Raw genomic sequence first — 22430 nt, forward strand, 5'->3', positions numbered from 1 at the left:
TTTGATTTCTGTTCAGGATCTGAGTGTTAGTGTTTCCGCCTTTGTATGTGTCCATAGCACCCACGACACAGGGGATCCTAGCGTGGGCTGTGTAGAAAGCAATTTAAAAACAATTCTATTCAAATTGGCTTTTTTATCTTTAATCGTTTCCCTACAAGTAACTTAATACAAGCATGATTATAATTGGAAATCCCATATAACCACGAGTATTCTCATGGGCTACATAGTTATTGATATCGGGTAGTCGGGGTGGTATGGATGTCATTACCCCAGCCTGAAGTGACGGCTGGCGACCATTATCGATGGCTTGACCTCACTTGCAACGTCAATTATTTTTCCCATAGGGTTGACAATAGGTTTTACCCGTAATTTGTTTCCTATCGCTTTAACTATCGATGACATATCTATTGAGCATGTTTTTATTATACCTTTACCACAATGCAAATGAAATATACTTATTCCAAGCTTTTCGGATTCAAGATAATCAGTAATCATCTTGTAATACTCAGTAAAATATAGATAAAAAGATAGATTGTGTTTAATAGATAATGATATTACAGTAAATGAATACACATCAGAAATGTATTTCTGATCGAAGTATCAGAAAACCTTATCATTCCATTTAGGCCTCAAACATGTTTGCGGCCATTATTTGACAAACATAACAGTATGATTGCTGATTCATATTGAGATAGAAATATTAAGGTGGACTTTTAAATTAAGTATATGTATTTGTTCCTTTATTATCAAATATTAATTAATAATAGTCTGCAATGACAATAACATAATTTGCGACGCACGTTCATTTTTTTATTATTTCAAAAAAAAACAGTATTGACATGTCAACCCTAATGACCATAATGCTCTACGTCTATGAATAATTGATTATAAATTATTTCTTAATTAAAGGCATAGGTTCGGAATTCCATTTAATAAAAGCTTAAGTGTCCTACGAGGGGTTAAACGCTTTAATGGAGAGTTTAACAAGCAACCACTTTATTTATATTGTCCCAGTCTCCGCCCGTTCTCTGCTTCATTTAATATTACCGGATGAGTTAGGGATGCAGTGAGAGTGCATTAAAATGTCGCAGATGGTAATCTTTTAAATTCTCACTTCAATCTAAAATTAAGATAAATTCATTATAGTATTTTAGACTTTGTATTTAGTATGTGTGATATTTTTATGATATCTTTAATAGTCTATTTATTACTTTTATATATTATTGTAAGATTGGAAGCTATAAAGGAGCTAGCAGTCCACCTGAGTGGTCACTGCGGCCAATGGACGTCTGCTTACCAACACCATTTCTAGCAGAAGTGCTACACGCTACAGATGAGTGTGACTTACGTATAATTCTACGAATAATAAAATGTACTAACTAACTCATGTGTGGTTTAAAAATCATTAATAGAATACTTATGACCAAGCTTGACTCCACCTTATTGCATACAATGCAATCTCGAAGCGCCGTGTTAATCAAGATGTGAGACAATTTGAATAAATCATCGACAAATATTCTAAGCACAGCGAGTGCATAGCGCTGACAAATTGTCGATAGCGATTCGAGATACAATTAAAACCTTAAATATTATTCCAACAGTGTCCCGGGGAGGAAGCGGCCGTCACGCGGCATTCCCTAACGAGACGGAATTAAATACGAATGTATTAGTCCGTGCACCCGTCTCCGTTTACACGTTTTAATAATTTTCCTTTTATTCACTCGACGCCTTCTCAGAACGCTGTCCACAATGTGACACGATTCCTGATTAGGCCCGACGCGTCGCCTCGAATATTATCCTCAGGATAATATTTCTATAGCACAGGATACGAGAGACGCGTCTGATCGCGCGTCACTGTATCCTTTATTCCTTAGTGGAACACATCAAAGAATATTTATCGGTTCCTTGAAAGAAATCAAAGACTGCGTCGAGTACGCCATAACGCGTACAAATATTGAATGACCTTAATATGGGTTGGGACGTTATAAATATCCTCGAGTCGAAGTTAAACGGAAGCAATAAATCCCCTTAATTAGTCAATTTAGCTTTCCACTGAAAACTTTGATTGGGTACCCTTGTAGATGCGATTAAGATTCAGGGAGGGGCGGCCGCAGAATGTCCGCCGCGGCACGAACAAGCGAGGCACGTCGACATGACACGGTCAAACTTGCAATAAGAATTTGATAGATTACATTCGTAGGATACACGTACACTCGCACACTCGTGTCCGGGTACAAATCCGCTTCATATTCTTCGGCTTCACTAGCTTTTTTATTTATTTACTTATATGGGAAATAAACAATTCACTTTTTACATAAAAAGGATTTACAGACATTGTACAAGTGTTTATTATAGAATAAATAGTTTAATACGGTTTCCGATATTAAGGACGTCTCTACCTCTATTTGAATAATAGGTTATAATAGCGTTTATTGACGTTAAAAGTTATGCTAATATATAATGTAAAGGTAATATTGAGCTAACAAATGCGAACTTCTAAAAGGGTTCAAGTTATAATAAATACTTCCGAATCTATTATAGCTATATATACATTTGCATCTACTTTTTTATGTATACAAAAAGTAGTTGTTTCTACTTCAATTCACTTTTTGTAAGGCTATTCCGCAATATAAATCGAGGAAAGCTCTAGCACACGAAGTTTCAAATACACTTAGACTCACCTTTTCACAAACGCTCCGACACGCGTAGAGCTGGGGAGAAACCGCCTTATCGCAGCACGCCGATATATCTGAAATGAAAAATGGCCACAATAAGTCTCAACGATTGTTACCGTACATCAGTGTTTTTCAATCTTTATCATGACACAACTTCCCCGCTGTGTAAGAGCAATATGCGACCTTCCCCTGTTTTAACTTGTATTTAGTTTTGTTAAACATAAAATCTGTAGACACAATATTTTTTTATTTATTTTATTTTTAAATTAAAGAGAAAAGTAGTAAATATAAAAATTAGTACCTAAAACAGACATATTGTCTGACATAGATTTAGGCATTGATTAGGTAGGTATACCTCTACTTGCCTTAAATTAAAATTTTCTTAGTAAGTATTATTTCTTTCTGTCCTTAATAAAGTTTATTGTTTATTAAGTGATGCTTCACGATCCTCCACGATCCAGCATTATGAAGGTTTTAAACCCCCAGGGGATCGCGCCCCACACTTTGAAAACCACTGCCATACGTGAACCATGTGTATACGTCCACTTCAGACGGGAACAACAGCTGGGCACACCACAATAAAGTAGCGGCGACAGTTACAGATGACGACATAGAGCTTTGATCTATTCCGTATAACGATCGCGCTTCCACTCTACTTGGCTCGACAGCGATCTAAATTAAAGGGAATTGTAGAGCGATAAATTATTTGTGAATATATCAAAGTTGCTTCTAAATGTCTGAATATGAATGATAAAAGTACATGATATTAATGGATATTTTTTTTGTTCTAAAACTACAACTAAGTTGTTATAAAACGAGATGCAAGGCACAAATAAACGTGTCCCTTGGTCTCCAAAAGCCCAATTTGGTATACCTGAATACTCGCTCTAATGTTTTTCGTCGAAACATAAATTTTAATAATATTGAAAGCAAAAGAGACGCATCGGAATTTAACCAAAGTTGTGAACATGTGCATGTTTAATTGAACAATTAACAACATGATCATGTTCATTAGTAATAATAGGTCAAGCCGAGGAACCATATTTGAAAGTTTTAATTAAGAGAAATTGAATGCTTTCTACTTGTAATATTGGAATCAAATATTTGTCTGTGTTAGAAATTCGCTACGAAACAGATCGCGCATGCTAACATGGGAAAGTGTCACTAGTACAATGTTTGTTAATTGTAGAGAGAATGAAACGATTTAGAATCTCGTTTACTTGCACACTCGCTAGTTCAGGCACGCCGGCTTTCTCTGCGCAAAACGTAATCAGTCGTATTCATTTTAATATGAGAATTATTGGTGAAAGCACGGAAAGGAAATTTACTAGATCGCAGACCTGTTTAATATGCCTTATCCCCTCAAGACACATTTTGATGAAACCAAATTATAGGAAGTAGTTCTTGAAGATAGTTAGGGAGAGGACAGCGCTCAGCTGATTACACCGACTCGACCGGATAATCGCGTTATATTCTATAAAGTGGCCGGGCTTTTACTTATACCTATTTAGCTAATATCCGTGATCTACCCATTGACTGCTTTACAAGTAAAATGCGGGTACTAAGTATCCTTAATAACACCAGAGCAACTTAATTTCAATGTAATTTGAAAATAACAGTGAACAAAATTAGGTATTTTAAATGTAATTCCCTCCGATAATCAATAACACTTCGCTTGTTAATGCCGTGGTAACAAATAACTAAGTTCGTCTTTGAGATATCTGTTTAACATGGAGTCAAACCTGAGACACTGTACGAGTACACATGGGTCTGGCAATCATTGTGCTATGGGTGACATTAAAATGAATGATGTCAATGATCGACAAAAATGGCGTGTAACTGGAACTGTGCCCACAGCCCAGCGTACACCCACCAGCATTCTAATTATGACGCTTAAGCAGGTATGCCTACTAAATACATGCATGATTCGTCTTTAACCAAAACAGGAAAGGCAATGAGCGTGAATTAGATAAACAAGCGATAAGTTTAATTAATTTTAACTTCCTCTATTAAAATCACAAACACCACGATAAAACTCATTAAAACGGGTAATCGAAAGATAAATTATATTAAAGGAATTTGTGTAATAGAAACGGCCGGGGGGTGCGGTGTCGGTCCCGAATAACACCACCCTTCTACTTCTGTAGATGTCGTAGGAACCAGGTAAAAGATTTATTCTAACAGATTACAGCAATTTTTTTCTGTGAGGTCCACTAATCATGCATATCCTGGTGCGATGACTATGAAAAATCTCCGCTTTTTGGACACGCTGATGCCTAACGGTGGATTTAAATTTTTGAAGTGTGGGAGTAGCCCACATCCTAAAGAAGATTGGTAGATATTGCAGGCCGTCTATATTTAAGTTGCATTTAGGCATCCATGAATAGCCGTCAATACCTCCGAAGACTAAGTTGAAACACCTTACGTATCACCGAAGTAATTTACAAACCCACAAGCATACAATTATACTTATATTATGCTTATGTAAAATTAATAATCAATTTGTTGATGTCAATTGATTACACTGTACGTTTTGAAAAATGAATTATTAACGACGATACTTCACTTTTTGAGTTAAAAATGTAAATTCGCTGAAACATCAGTTGGATAGCCTCGTGCATCACACGTCGATTTGGCGCACATGACGAGTTGATAATTGGCGAATGCGTTCGCAATTTTAATGATTTCAATTTTTCCTAGTTTAAAAAATAAAACTTTACAATCCCATCGCTGAAACTGGCAGTTCGAATGAATTGTGAAATTTTAACTCGAAATGTAAAACAAATGGTAGCGTGAATGACAGGATTAAATCTGTTTTCTGTAGGATTATTTATAGCCAGCTACAATAAAAATTGTTCATTATTATCATGTCTATTTTTACCCGACAGAGGAGGATAATGTGTTTGTACCGCATGTTTGTATATATATGTTTGTATGTACAGTATGTACAGTACAGAAGGTGGTAGAACCCTTTGTGGTTCGACTCCAGCGGCACCACCGCACACCTATTTCTACCTAATAACAGCAGTGTTAGGCGATACTGTGTTCCGGTTTGAAGGGTGTGGTAAAGGAGACAGACTTTTCCGACTTTTCAGCTTAGTCCTCAGGGGTAGCGGCGCATCTGTGGCCGACCTCAGGTAGGAATACCTAATCCTATCTGGAATTGATTACAGATGTCCATGGGCGGCAGTAGCCACTTACCATCAGGTGGACTGCATGCTCGTCTGTTACTCCTATATTATAAAAAAAAAAGTTACAGCCCAAATGACTTGAGGGATTTAAACATATGGGATGTCGTTAGGTCCCTCTAAATTTCTGGAGTGACTAAGGGTTATTATAAGCAGTCGGCTTTCATGTTTTTATAATAATTATTTTGTTTATGTTATTTTATGATAGTTACTGTCGCCTACATGCATCACTAAACAGAATAGAAAACCTACTTAAAGCAACGCAATCACAGATGCGTGGTTTTAAGGATTATATGTTCCCACCTAACCTTCTTTTAACAACCTCATTAAAGCTACCTTTATGTCACTGTCTAAAATAAACGGTGTCCTTTTATAAGTATGAATTAATTAATTACCTTGTGAGCTGGCGCTGGCCAGGATGAGAGAAGCGAAGAAGAGCCGGAACCTCCACCAGCCGCCGCGCGTCGGAGCCATCCTACGCCGTTTATTACCGCCCATGTTTCTTCATACGCCTTGCATAATTTCGATCATCCCGATGTTCGCACCATCTGCAACATTAGCATTTTAGAGATCCGCGGTTCCAAGCATCCTTATATTAATAAGTAGCGAATATTTCGAGCTTAAGACTGTGACGAATAGATCCAAATTTTGACATTGTTTTTAAATTCAACTTTATACGCTAACGTTACTAAATCAAAATGTAAGATCAATATACAATGTGATTTTTAAGCGGTGAAATGTTTTTAGGTGTTATATTAAGAACACTTTCTTAGGCCCTTAAATATAGGTTACATATGTCTACATAACTTTACAAGTTAATTACACTGGTAATAATATCGATTCAATTTTAGTTAGATACACGACTTACAATTTCTAATTAAAACAAATATCTTTAACCGTAATGCTAACTCTTTGAAGCAATTATTTAAAGTTTTCATGACTTTCATGAGCCAAATGAAGAAATCAACAAAAAAGAGGGTTATACGGAACAGCGTAATTATAAAGTACCCGATAATATGCGCGCGTCAGTCCTCTGGTTTGAGTTTACAAATTGAATTCGTAAACATAATATTTGATGGCTCGTGAGTCCTAAACATCGCAGTTAACGGTTGATATCAAAGTCGGGTGTCGGGCAACAGACGTCATTCCACCGCTTTATAGTTCCCTCGGGACTAATTATTAGAATTTTGTCAAACTTGTTTGTAGTAGAAATAAAAATTAATGTTTTTAACGAAATATTTATTTGGAATTTATGGAATGTTTACAACGTACCAAACCTCGATAGCATATAGATATTTTTGTGAGATATGTGTATGAGAAAATTTTACACTGCCATTGTCCACGTTCCTCACGTGTTGTTCCTCAAATAAGTAAAATCCATATTATCTATTTATCAGATATTAATAAAGTGAACTCTGAACTTTAATATATTTCTAGAACTATACAACATAATAAATAGGCAGTAGCTGCTATAAATAATAAACTTGATTTTCGTGTTCGTAGCGTATGTTTTTGAAAATCTCTATTTTTGCCGATATTAACCCAATAAAATTAAAATAACTCGTTCGGTACAAATATTTATCTTGAAGAATAACAAATTAACAACAACTTTGATAATTAGATAAGTTAGATAAGTTATTAATGTTTATTTATGTTTCTTATCGCGATCCGAGAGGAAGCCGCTGGCTGGCTGGCTGCGGCTGAAGTTTTATCCCTCATAATTGTCTTTAACAAGTTTAAATTAAACAACTCGCTCTTTCCGATTGCTTCACGCAATTGGCGGAGGGAATTAACTCCACTTTTCTTTGATACATATTCGTATATAGTGCGATTTGATCCGTATTTTTATTTTTACATACATTAGAAAGTACATTTTTGTGAGAATGTTTATGTTATTTCATGATAACTGCCGCTCTGTAACCACATATCATAATTAGATTTAGCAACATAAACCATTAAACAACCCTTTTTGAAAAAAAATGTGTCTAAATTACTTACCTACTCATGTAAAAAGTCGAACAAAAAATGTATTTAAAAAATAACAGATAAAGATAACGTACCTAATGAATTATAACATTTTCATCAGCAGTACCAGATTGTAGGTAGCAATATCGACTCCATATACACAAATTATACTATAGATGACAACAAGTAATGCCAATTTTCGCTACGCACTCGTTTCTATTTTCCCTTCGAGCTCAAATTGTCTGGGGAAGGAACGGTTTTCCTCCACATGTAAGATTCCGATTACCGGAAAATTTTGGCAAACTATTTCGATACTATATATACGTAAATGTACTTATTCAACAGCTAATTGAGTTTCTATCTGCTATCTTCAATTAAAATAGACTATGAAACACAAATATATAATATTAATATACCTTTGTAGTTACAATTCATAACACGATTTGAAGTTTTGACGGTATTTTTATAGTACTCTTTATATTAAGCATAGTTTCTAAATAGTAATAAAATTCTGTTCAGTGTTCATAGACCATTAAATGCCATTAATAGCTACAAGATAATATAATAGCTACAAGATAGCTACGCTACACTCGCTCTACGAAATACGTTTTCCTCAATAACTGACATTCCAGATTAAGTGAAGATTCCGAGAAATTGTTGTGAGAGGCAGTTGGCCATTGCTCTGTAGAGACTTGGAATTATTTTCTCCATTCTTGTGCCCAGATTACTTCGATAATACTTCAGGATGGAGCAAGTTTACAGTGCAGGTGAAAGTTCCTTAAGAACGCTTTTATTAAATCTCACGGGTACATTTGAACCCAATATCGTCTGTGACATGATTTTTTTTATAACAAAGGAGTAGCAGACGAGCATGCAGTCCACCTGATGGTAAGTGGCTACTGCCGCCCATGAACATCTGTAATCAACTCCAAATAGGATTATATATTCCTACCTGAGGTTGGCCACAGATGCGCCGCTACCCCTGAGGACTAAGCTGGAACGCCTCGGAAAAGGCTGTCTCCCTTACCACACACTTCAAAACGGAACACAGCAGCGCTTAACACTGCTGTTATTAGGTAGAGATAGGTGTGGCGGTGGTGCCGCCGGAGTCGAACCACAAAGGGTTCTACCACCTTCAAATGATGATGATGATGAAATTAAACAGCTTTTTGTGTAAGTATCATGAACGTATTTGCACCTGCAATATGTACATTGTATCTACCTAGATATATTGTACATATTATTACATATTATATTGTACATATTTTTATTTATATAATTACTTTACATATAAGAGACTTATGTCTTGAATATATTTATTTGGATTTCACTTGTTAGGCACACTTCACCAAAATTAGGTAAGTAGTTAATTAAATTTATTTATTTAAATTTTATACGCACATTTAAGTAGTTATGTTTACTAATCCTTATTTATATTTTACATTGGAATATATGGCATTAATGAAGCGCCTCTTCATAATATTATTTTCCTGAAGCGGCAATAATTTTCAAATGTTTCATAAAATAATATTCATAAATAGTAAATACATTTATGTTCATAAAGAAATGTAATTTATGAAAACCTCTGAACATCTTTTCAGTTTTGACTTTGATTTAAAAGCTCGTCATCTGCATTGAGAAGCTGGAATGTTTTCAGATCTATTCTGGGAGATTGATTTCGTACAATCAAACTTGTCTCTTCACATCTCACTCTTATTTTAGTTATTTTTAATAACTTTCTCATAACTATTATTTATCTGTGCTGAAATGTATTTCAAATAATAATATCTATTACATTTTGTTTTACAATTTTATGTATTAAGATATTCTTAGCAGAGAAGAAATATGAACTTAAGACTGATAAAAACTTATTATATATGTCTGTATGTATACTTTAAAATATTGTCGATAATGAAGAATCTACTTATTGATTAATTTTAAGGAGGTTTTAAATGACAAAAGGCATACAATATAGATTTTTTATATACATACATTATTATATTTTAAGTCATTGAAACGAATTAAATATCTTGCGATAAGATAGCCTACTGAAATTTTAGATCTATTTTGCTTATCACATTAATAGGATAAATATATCATTTAGGTTACCGTTACAGCCCAAAAAAATAGTGAAGTATAAATATGATAGGAAAAATTCGCTCCCACTTGCTAAGAAACTTTTCGTGCAAATCACACGAAAGAGCCAAAAGGGGGAGGAATTCGGCGTGAAGAAAAATAAAATCAGAACGCTTTCTCTGCAAAGATATCCTCTTATCAGTGTCAAACAATTTTGGTGTATGAAATGTTTTATTACCACTTTCATTCCGTATATAAGTAAATATATTTTATACATTTTGGCGTATAGATTGTATATATAGATTTTGTATATAGTGTTGTATTTACGAATGTTTTGAAGTGTCCAATGAAACCTAAATTAAATTATTTATTAATCAAACTGTACTATTATTGATATTTGGGGCAAAAATAATTATATACTTATTTCCTACAACCACCTACATACATAGTATATGATTAATATACTATGTACTATAACATAACTATTAGTTTAATAAGGCACATTGAACGCAAAAATAAATAAGAGATTAGATAAGCGGCTCGCCGTCCAACAATATTATTTCATCCCACATAGAAATACACGGATATTATTACCTATATTACTTGTATATCTTTAGATTTTTTACCCATATTTTATGTGAATATAGCCAGATTTGATTAAATTATATTATGAATTCGAATATACCTTTTGAGGGGTTTAACAGGTCCGGATCCCTTCTTAGCGTAGTAGGGTAACAATAAAAAAAATCCTACTTGACGACATCATTGATGTAATAAAGTTGTATCTACGCCCATTATTGTAATACTGACCAAGATATTGCAAATCACTGAATTCCTAAATTCGATTTTCAGTAGAAAGTATCTACTACTTACAAGGTAGGTACTTCTCCTCAAATACAGTTTATTTCTAAATTCATAGTCATGTGTTATAAACTAATCCATTAAAGCTTCCCTTGTTGTGGTTCCTCGTACAAAACCACACAGAAGTTGCGAAACGGCTAATTAGGCGTGGTGCTGTTCACACCGCACTTGTTAGCCCAACTTTGCGCTAATCATTAACCGCGGTTCAAATCGGACGTAGATTAATTATACTTGAATGAAACTTTTTAGTCCCACTTCTGGAACGGATCTCTACCGAGCTTGAAGAGGCCTGTAGCGTATTACAATGCTAATTAGTAGTGATATGACCTAATTCCTGTTTTCCAAGCACAATTCGATTTAGAGCTTATTTTTACCTCACCCCATTTTTTGTAACATTTATCATGCAACATTTGTACTACAATATTCTTGTATTGAAATCAGTGTATTTTTTGTCAATAATTACAATTTCAATAAATAAAATATAATAGATTTATTTTATTAAAAATATTTTCTTAGATTGCGCCGAGAGAACTCTGGAATAAAGGTGGTTAAATATTGTTTCGATTCATTTAGCTTACGTAAACATGTGGCTAAACCGATTCGCACAGCACTTGTTAGCGAAACTTTTCGCACAAATCATTAGGGGAGGCGTGTGAATCGGAGGCGGATAAAATTCTTTATAGCTTGCCACGCCCATAGACTTGACAATAAATAGAAATCCTTCAGGGACATAAGCAGAAAACGAAACATTTTCGTTATATAATCTTCTTCTTAGTTAATTTATTTCGAAATAAATGTCCAATTCTATACATGTAAATGCTCTTTACATGTTAGAAAATTTAAATTTTTAAGTTCTAAATACGATACATATCATATTAGATGGAATAACGGAATATTATTATCGCAATACTTAACAATAACGTACTCGAAGTCGTCAGTGAAAAGTGCTAAATAATCATATCTTACTATTGTTACTTTTTGCAATCAATATTAAAACAATTTTGATGATTGTTTTTATCATTGCGATTATTGTCATTACGGTATTATACTATAATAAATCATCGTCGAAGATTGTCAATTTCCTATTTCGTACATGCTTAAACCACGCGTACTACGCATACAAGCCACTTCTATTTCCTTTCAGTTCTGTGGTAATGTGCGTCTAATGGACAACTGCGGAGATTGCACCGCCTCTGGCCGCTTTATCGGCGCAACTTTTCACATAAACTACGTTTGATACATAGTTCTATACACTGCTCGTAAAGAAAAGGATTTCCTATTTTGATTTACTTCTTTACTTCGGTTTTTATTGTGGAGTTCCTTGGATATTTATAAAGGCTATGAACCGTAGTCTCGTAAGGAAAAGTATGTAACCAAAGCTTTTCTGAAACGATTTATTTTTCCCTATAAGTATATTAACATATACTTATAAACAACCTGGTAGTCTAAATGCCTTTATTCCTTCAGTGATTTATACATATTCAAAAATATAGTAATAGATTTGAAGTACGCATGAAGCGTTTGGAGCTAATTATATAATTTAATAAGTGTCTGGTGCCCCTAAAATATTACCTATATAACCCGGGATAAAATATAGACGTCAACTTCATGTATAAATCCTGTACGGTTTTTTGTCATATAAATAAAAAAATGTTAAGTGTAATAATTATAAATGTTAAATTACTGAATATGCATATAAAATTTGGTGCAAATCGGTAAAAACGTTTCGGAAGAGTACGGTAACTAACATTGTGACACGAGAATTACATATAGAAGTAATAAAATGTACCAATCATAACATTTACTTATTCTTCCGGCCAACTGCGGATATGATAACGACTCTAGGTGACTCTAGAGACTCTACCTGACATATCCTCTTGATAATCGTATTAAATAATAATGCGAGGGCATAGATGTATACTATGTGCCAGGGACAATAAATAAACCTAAAAGTCCTAAATAATAGTAGGTACATATTCATCTGGCCCGGTGCCTTATCTGTGTAACTTTTTTCATAAAAGAATGGAAACAATTCCATAAGCGTCTTAAGGAAAAAGTGTTTACCCGCGGCTTTTCTCAATTGATTTATTTCTTTTGTTAAGCTGTGTTCTCGTACTTATCGGTTGGAGGGTGGCTTGAATATTTATGAATTTGTTAAGACCCATTTTCTCTTTTCACAATTTGCACCTACTAAAAGTATAGGCACGTAAATCGCTGAATAAATTTGTTCATACATGCTTTAAGGAAAAGTTTTCATACAAATGCGTATGCAATAATATTCGTTAAATTGATATTTCCTACATTTTGCGGAAGTTTACATTTGACAATATTAGTTATTTACTAGCTTTTCTATACATTTTGCAAGCTTAATATAACTAATTATGAGATTTGATAAATAAGTAGTGCCAAAGTCCGTCTTCTGCAAGTAGGTACACATATACACACATACACATAACTACATAGCAACATTAACACAAACATCTTACTCTTGCCAAATATTTTTGTATCACTGTAACTTATCAGGTTTATGGCTCCCAGTGGTATTAGCAATGTATCTCGCAAATAAAATATTATCACGTATATACCTAAAGCTAAAATCAGTTGACTTTATTTTCAGGCAATTCTTTATTTTGTAGATAATTTTTATGAACAACATTATGTATACATTTCCACATGAAAATAAAAGGGTAAAGGTAGATAAATTTTCATAAATAATCATTTTATTTTTTCCATCAGAAATTACAATACGTTTAAGGGCGGAAATTAAAATAAGTTTAATATATATTTTTTTACTTAACTTAAAACCGTAAACTCTTACATAGCTATCACTATGTATTATTATTCTAATTCTATGTAGTATATTACCGAAAAATACTTACGTACAGCGTTGTTTTACTTTTATCTTGGTTATTTTTGGCCTCGCTCTTCTCATAGACTCGTATATCACTCCAAAGCATACTCCCAGACACGTCTTATCTTTATTGTACAGAACTACTAGACCTTCTTCTTAACTTTTAAAACAAATGCGTAACAAAAATAACATCGATGATTTAGTCCAACTGCACAGTCTTAAACGAAACTGACTTCCTTGAATTAAAATATTAATTTCCGTAAACTAATTTTATTTCTACACTTTAAAACACTTGTACAACACTACAAAAAAGTAAAAACAATCAAAACTTTACACACGCTTACGACCGCACGATTCGCGCGCTTTTAACGCCGAGAAAAACAAACCCCACCCACGACCTTACTCGCGCCAAATTGACGCGTTACTAAATAGACCGGCATAAATTCATTCAACTCCGGGCTACAGCAGCTATCTCACTTTCTCCTATACACTCCTGTGTATATCTATCTCCGTTTCTTGCTTCCGCCTGATGAACTCTATTGGGCTCGTTAGTCATTAATTAATTCTGCATAAGAAAATAACTTTTAATTTAAACGGCGCACAGATGTGAATGTCTGCTTTAGCAAAGCATTAGAATTTCAACTAAAATTGTATACTTTGAACTTTGGCTTTGTTTCATTTATAATATAATTGCTAATAAAATCCACTACAGTAATTTTTAGACTACGAGTTATCATAGAACTTAGTGGAAAATAATGGAAATATACCTACATATCTATGACTATACCAAGTATCCATATAATATAACTTTTAGAAAGAAAACTTCAACCAGAATATTTCACCACATTTTATTATGAAATCACATACTGTAGATCATATCGAATAGCTTGCGACACAATACCCGAAGTTTTCCGAAGTGAAATTTAGCTGCAATAGTTTTCAGGCGCCGACGCTACTAAAAAGCAACTGACTTCCTATTGAATTCCTATTTTGTCCTAAAATGTCACACACAAAATTTGTTTTGAATTATTTTATTAATACCTAATATGTATCTATTTATTGATGATTGAGTTGTTTTGATGGAGCTTTCAAGTAAAGAAAGTCTCATAGCGATTTTGGATGATTACTAAGAAACTTTAATAATAAATATAGGATCCTTTATAAATAATAATAATAATAATAATAATAATATTCTTTATTGTACCCAAAAAAGAAACACAAAACAAAACATACAATTTTGGACGATACAAAAGGCGGTCTTATCGCTAAAACAGCGATCTCTTCCAGACAACCTTAGGATGAGGAGTTAAAGAAGAGATGACTTAAAATAATAGGGAGGGTGCAATTAAATGATAGATGCAGGACTAATATATAAAATTAAGTGTAAATATAGAGATAGCATACTATAGAACAAATAATAAATAAAGGGGAAAGAAGCTAAAAAAATAAAATTACAATAAGAAAGTTAACACAGTTTTATAGGTGAATAGCAAGAGCACAGATTTAGGGAGGAAAAATAGTTAGAGGTGAAGGTAGTGAGATTTGACGAGATTTTTGAAGGAGTATAAGGATTGGGAGTAACGAATAGATACAGGGAGGGAGTTCCAAAGACGGATAGCGGATACAGTGTAGGATTTTTTGTAAAAAGAAGTTGAGTGAGAGGGAGTACAGAGAGCAAGATTTTCTGAGGAACGAAGGGTTCGGTCATGGGATAAGTGGAGGAACTGGAAGCGTTGTTTGAGGTAAGGAGGAGCAGTTGGATTAAATAGTAAACAATAGAGAAGAGATAGAATATGAGCATTCCGGCGAAGGCGAATTGGGAGCCACTTGAGTTTAGCACGATATTCTGAAACGTGGTCATATTTTCTTAGGCCAAATATAAACCGTATACATAAGTTTTGGAGTCGCTCAAGCTTATTTAATTGCTCCTCGGTAATGTCAGGATAACACACATCAGCATAGTCAAGTATTGGTAAGAGGAGGGACTGTGCAAGCGTAATTTTAGTTGGAATGGGTAAAACATTTTTTAGCCTACGTAGCGAGCTCACTGCAGCAAAGAGCTTTCTACTGACCTCTGAGATCTGAGGTATCCATGATAGGTGTTGGTCCATGTAGATACCCAGATTTTTGACCTTATTGCTATACGGAATACGCACATCATCCAGTACGATTGGTGGTAACTGGTGCCAATCGATCCTAGAGATCAGACGCGAACTCCCTATGATAATAGCCTGAGACTTGGTAGCATTTAATTTTAGGCCAAAGGTTTTGCTCCAAGTCGAGATACAATGCAAATCAGCATTAGTAATCCTGATGGCGTTGGGTAAGTTGTTCAAGCAAGCATGATTGTAGATTTGTAAATCATCTGCATATAGATGGTAGAGCGAAGTGAGATGAAGACTAATAGAATTTATGAAAATAGTAAATAGGAGAGGAGACAACACGCCACCTTGCGGTACACCGGCAACCGTATTCAACCAGTACGAAAATTTGTCATCAATTTGAATCCGCTGCCGGCGGCCATGCAAGTAACTATGAAACCAGTCAATAGCCGTCGGAGATATGTAGAGAGAACGCAAGACCCCCAAGAGGATATCGAAATCAACAGCATTGAACGCATTGCTGAAATCCAACAGCGTCAACACCGTCAGCTGTTGATTATCCATCCCCATGCGTATGTCGTCCGTGATTTTTAGCAATGCAGTAGCCGTACTATGACCAGGACGGAAACCGGATTGTAAAGGATTAAGTAGAACATTAGCGGACAGAAAAGAGCTAAGCTGATGATGGATGAGGCGCTCGAGGACTTTAGATAAGAAAGGAAGTATGGATATGGGTCTAAAGTCCCCAAATTCGGAAGGGTTGGATTTTTTGGGTAAAGGGATGACATGGGCATCTTTCCAAATGGAAGGGAAGGAATTATTACGGACGGAACTATTCAGCAAGGACGTAATGCAAGGGAGAAGTATGTCAAGGAGAGGGATGATCATTTTACGGCTAATGCAATCACTGCCGACCGCATTAGATGGTATGGAGAGTATTGCCCCCTCGACATCACGATCCGAAAATTGACTAAACGAAAATAAAGGAGAAGTTGGATTGGGAATATGTGACAGTTGATTTAGAGTTTTTTCTTTTGTTTCGCTATCAATGGAAGACGTGACGGAGAAGTGACGATTTAAATCGTTTAGGTCAAGATTGTGCGGAAGAGAATTACTTGGTGATTTCCCAATTCCTAAAGTTTTTAAAAATTTCCAGACCCTGCTAGGGTCTTCATTTTGAACAGACTTATGAATATGGCGTCGTTGTAGATCTCTACACATCATATTGCACCGATTTCTTGCGAACTTATACCGCTCAAGATTACCTTCGCTGGAATCTAGTTTGTACCTCGCTTTGGCAGAGTTTTTCTTATTAATTAAAGACCTCAAGTCGTCAGTGAGCCAAGGAGCTGGTGGATGTCGTATGCGTACTGGACGAACAGGGGCGTGCAAATCGTACAGTTGTACTAATAAGGAGTTAAAGAGTTCCACCTGTTCGTCGACAGTACTTACACACTCAATGACACCCCAATCAATATTGGCAGCGTCTTGGCGAAGCTTTGCAATATCCATTCCACTGAAATTACGCTGAAGGAGAATCTTTGACTTAGCTTTAGGAGGACGGATTTTGTATGACATATAGAGAAGGTCGTGATATGAGAAACCTTCGGCAGCACACTGGCCATACTTTGCAACGTGATCCAATGATGATACAATCATTAAATCGAGCAGAGATGGGTCACAGTTTGGAAAAAAGTGTGTTGCACTTAGTGGCAATATATTTAGATTAGCCGCATTTACTAAGGATTGTAGTTTACGAGATCTGACATCCTGCTTGAGTAAACAAGTATTAAAATCACCCATAATAATTGTATGGTCAAAAAGTGGACAATGATCTTCAAGCAGTTTGTCTAGGCAGGAAAAGTAATCGATGGTAAGAGACGGGCTGTAAAAAACGCCAAGAAGTAGTTTAGCATTAGAGAGATGAATTTCCAGAAAGAGATGCTCAGATTCGTTCCCAGAAATGTCCTGCGGAGATATACTTATAATCGAAAAGGGGATATGGGAACGAAGATAGATTGCAACTCCCCCACCGCCCCGAACAGTACGGTCGTTGCGGATTAGGTGAAATCCAGAAAGAGAATATGCCGTAGAAGGGAGACATGGCTTAAGCCACGATTCCGAAACAAGAATAGCATGAATATGTGTGCTATCAAATGTTGACAACAGGTCGGGGTAATGTGCTGGAATGCTCTGTGCATTAATATGGACAACATTAAAATTTTTCAGTACATCTGAGAAATAAGAATCTAGAGTTATATTAATGGGAGGAATACTTTCAAAGCTATCGTTACTACTTAATCCGTCTGAAGCAGAACAAAAGGACAGTTGATGCTCGTTGCTATCATTGAGTAACATCATATATTATATAAATAACCTACTAAATTATTTAAAATTAACCTATTAAAATACAAATATATATCTATATTAAAATTTACATTAAATATATCAAAACAAATAAATTAACATTAACTCCTACCTGCCAGCAATCTGGAAGGACACTAATACAATTTTTAACAAACAAATTGCATAACAACACAAAAAATAAAAAAATAAAAATATAAATAACACTAAGGAAGACAAACAGACACACGGTTATATGTTATAAATACATCACAATAACTGCCAATTTTAATTTTTCATTAAGTAATAGGTAGTACATATAAATATCCTAACTAGTGACAAGTCGTACGACCAAAGTGGTTGTACGCATACATGGTCGGGTGACAACGTATACTCTATGGCGATTTTATTATAGAAACGGGTAACCCCAATCTTGTCACTGTCAGATTGAAGTTGATTGAGACGAACGGTGTAAACAATTGTTTTATCTAATACCACCAATAATAAATAACAAACTACCTAGGTGTAATAACAAATATAACTAAAGTGACTTTAAATAATACGGAAATTAATAACACAAAGAAACAGATAATCAACAATAATGGTTATGTGTGAGTAGAAGAAGAAAGATTTACGAAAGAACTAAAAACAATAATTATACAAAAAGGAACTTACATAAGAGTCAGAATAACCTATTTTTTAAGAGCTCGCTTGCCGCGAGTAGTTTCTTTGCCGTCCTGGGGTTTGCTTACGCTTGAAGCAACCTGCATTGAAGATGGTGCCGGCACACTAGGGATTGCTTCAAGCTCCGTCAAGCTTTCAACCTGGAGGTGTGAGCCATCCGGAGCCAGTATGTGGATTACACCCTCGCGGGTCCAGCACTTGGAGACGCCGAAAAGTTGCCTCGCCCGCATGAAGACACTGTGCCGGCTCTTCGTCAGGAACTCAGACTGCGTCACGCCAGTGCCTTTCAACTTTGTCTTGGCAAACCAGACTTGATCCCTCACAGAGACCTCCCTAAACTTAACCAGTAAGGGTCTGGGTCTGTTCTCCTTGGGTTGACCTAGGCGATGACAACGGCTTAGGCTGTTCGTGGAGAAGTCAGTGACCTTCATCTTGCTGGAAACGAGATTTGAGATGGTGACAGCTGCAGTTTCTCCCTTCTCTTCGGGTACACCATGGAAGAGTATCATCTTGCGCCTGCTTCTCATGTCTATACGCTCCATCTGGCGGGCTACAAATTCAATTTGTTTTTGCACAGTCTCCAGGGCAGACAAAACAAACAGACGAAACGCAGTAAAATCAGATGCTAGTGCTGATGTGGATGGAGTGCTGGAACTCTGCTGCAGCTGCTTCTGGAATTCCTCCATTTTAGTTGTAAATAATACAGACATAGCTGTCAGTGATCCTTGGAGGGAGTCCATATTTCCGTGTGTGTTTAGTTAGTTTATTATCCAGGAAATTTAAGTGTGGAATTGATGCTGGATGGTAGATGGAATGTTACAGACACATTAGGGTCCTAGATGCGTAAGTAAATTATTTTTAATGTAATAAAAACTTCTAGAGCATAAAACTTTGTGTTCACTTTTTGGCACCTACCCTCGAAAAAAAGAATAAATAATATTAAATGAATACTGGGCTGCATGAGGATGAAAAGTTGAACCAAATTAAAATATAATTTTGAACGTGTGAAATACCATAAAAATTTTGTGCCGAAAGAATATATATTATGTAGTCTCACTCTATCACTCTCCTACAAAGCGAAGCGTCGTTGGAAATCTCCGGTGTTAAGTGAAATTTATAATGTTTATTTCTCGCTATAGAAGATGTTTAGAGATTTACTAGCTGACCCGGCAAAAGTTGTGTTGCCATATAAATAAAAAAATGTTAACAGTGAACAACCCTTATCACTTAGGGGTATGAAAAATAGATATTAGTCGATTCTCAGACCTACTGAATATGCATATAAAATTTGGTGAAAATCAGTAAAGCCGTTTCGGAGGAGTACGGTAAGTAACATTGTTATACGAGAATTTTATATATAAGATGAAACATGAAAGATACATTGAATTCCGTGATTATCATCGATAAAGCATTTATTAAGCTATTTTAAGTTATGTACGAGTAACAACATGCTTTAATTTATAAGACAGAGTTTTTTAAAACCAGGTGAAGTCGCGGGGCATATTTATTCTGGTATAACTATAATAAATTTCATATAGAAAAAATAAATAAGCAGATAACATTGATGTTTTTACTATCCTTTTCTACTATACTATTACTATACTATACTATTACTATACTATAGTATTACTATACTATTCAATTACAATGCTAAAATTCAACTCGAACTAAGAAATGCCAATGGTCTCTACTGCAAAGTGAAATTTATAGGTTTAAAGCACTATCTTTAAGCTCTCGGTTCCTATTTCCTCATTATCGCAAGTTTATTTGAAGACGAATAGCTTCTATAAAATAAATCCCAATTTATTGGAACAGTTCATTCATTCAGTTCACAAGAACACTAGCTTTTGATTCCACATAAGATAAAATAATAATATATACGCTACTAGTTAATTGTAAATTTTCACTTATGCAAAGTTTATTAAAATAATAAAATAATTATTAAGTACCTTTGAAAAACTATTTAGAAAAGACTTCAACAAAAATAACACAAAATATTTTTCTGTAACAAATTCGTTCAAATATTTAAATAATTCTATTTACCTAGACTTCAATCGTTAAAAATTCTAACGATCCAAAATGCAAAAGAATAAATCGTAAATATACCTACCAAATTTTGTTTATGACGTCACAAGCAGGAAGCATAAAGACTAATTCGAAGCACATGTCCAAAGCTTGTTAGTGGCGGTCAGCTACCTGCTTCAAGTGCTCGTGGGACGAGGAGACGAGTTAAGTAACCATAAGATACAACACTTCAGACGCGCTCAAGTGGCGCCTGGGTACCGCCTCGACATCAACTTGCTAGCTTCAAAGACGAAATAATCTTAAACGGCTTGATCTATGCCTTCGTCGCGGTTTAAATTAAACGTTGCTTGCAACGGGTAATTGCCGTTATCAAAAGGTTATGAATAGCTATTAAATAAGTTTATTTACTACTGTGATTCTTTCACGTCAGATATTTTAAAACTTTGTAATATTTTCAGTGTCTATTAAATCACAAGCAAAATATTCCCTCAGAACTGAACCTACACAGCTTTATACCGCTGATATTAGACAAAAATCTAAAATCACAAGTCTACCAGAGATGGTACAGCATTTGAGCTTCTTTCGCCTATCGATTGCGATTCATAAAAATATGGTTATTGGTTCATATAACAATACACGCACAACAACAACTAAGCTATTGTGTTTCTTCACAAACTTGTAGTTCTCCGGCGTTTTTGATTCACTGAAAGGATCTATGCCAATGCATAGGAAATAGTTCCATGAATAAATTTACACTCGCACATCGCGTTCCTGTAAGCAATGTCTCTGTCGACGAATACATAATCGGGATTTCCTAGAAATGTCTATTAATGAATCGTGGGACAGTTTCACTGCAACATAGTTTTGTAACAATAGAGTGGCAAAGACTTGGCAGTTTATATGCATTTTTCTTGTTACAAAAATATTGCACCGAGTATTTTTTAAAGGTTTCCCCTCCTCAATAAAAAAGGCATTCTTCGAACCTCGATGTGAGAGACCATGATGCACGCCACTACGTTAACAAAACTTTTTGTATAACCTGGCTTATATACATTTCAATAGGTTTCATACTAATATAATATATTCTGTATACGTATGTAGGTACCTTTGAGTAATATAAAATGAGTCACAAGGAGGGCAATATTACCTACATGGTAATTATACATACATATATTACCTACATGGTAATTACGTGTAAATATATTCCGATTGGTACTAAAATCCTGTTTGTTTGACTTGGTAAGTACACAGGTACATTTACATCATGTCATACAAATACAAAACCACTATAGCACACAATACATGTACAATTCCTTTTTTTTTTTTTTCTTTTTTTTTCTCGAGGGGGAAACCTTCAAAAGGTGCCCGGTGCCGTGGGAGCGACACGGGGTTATGTCGGACTTTTACCGCACTAAAACCCCCCCGGTGGCCGTCTTCGGCGCTGCGTAGAGAACTCCGGGGTCTCCAAAGGAACGCGACCGGAGTCCTCTCAGCGCACTGCCCCGACGGGCTCCGCCCAGGTGAGTTTGTATCACCACACCGTCTGGTGTATACGACGGAATGCGACCACACATAAAGCCGTCCTTCCCGGGGTCGCTAGCCGGGCGGTTCGAGCTCCTACTCTTGCCGCCTGCAACCCCGAAAGCCCCTTTTAGTCGCC

At 35.3% G+C, this 22430-nt stretch overlaps 1 protein-coding gene across 1 annotated transcript in view; it reads right to left on the reverse strand.

Moving 5' to 3' along the window:
• The window catches only part of Reck (Reversion-inducing-cysteine-rich protein with kazal motifs), a 42413-nt gene extending 28387 nt beyond the window's left edge, over positions 1-14026 (reverse strand). The window contains exons 1-3 of the mRNA XM_073088814.1: positions 13645-14026; positions 6259-6411; positions 2682-2749 (exon numbers count right to left, since the gene is read on the reverse strand). Of these exons, the coding sequence (XP_072944915.1) occupies positions 2682-2749; positions 6259-6361 (171 nt within the window). The 5' untranslated portion in view covers positions 6362-6411; positions 13645-14026. The remainder of the gene's footprint in view (positions 1-2681; positions 2750-6258; positions 6412-13644) is intronic.
• Positions 14027-22430: the final 8404 nt, after the last annotated feature.

This window comes from Epargyreus clarus, unplaced genomic scaffold, assembly GCF_041222505.1.
Source record: "Epargyreus clarus isolate Ecla_fem2 unplaced genomic scaffold, WU_Ecla_fem_2.2 ptg000027l, whole genome shotgun sequence".
NCBI lineage: Eukaryota > Metazoa > Arthropoda > Insecta > Lepidoptera > Hesperiidae > Epargyreus > Epargyreus clarus.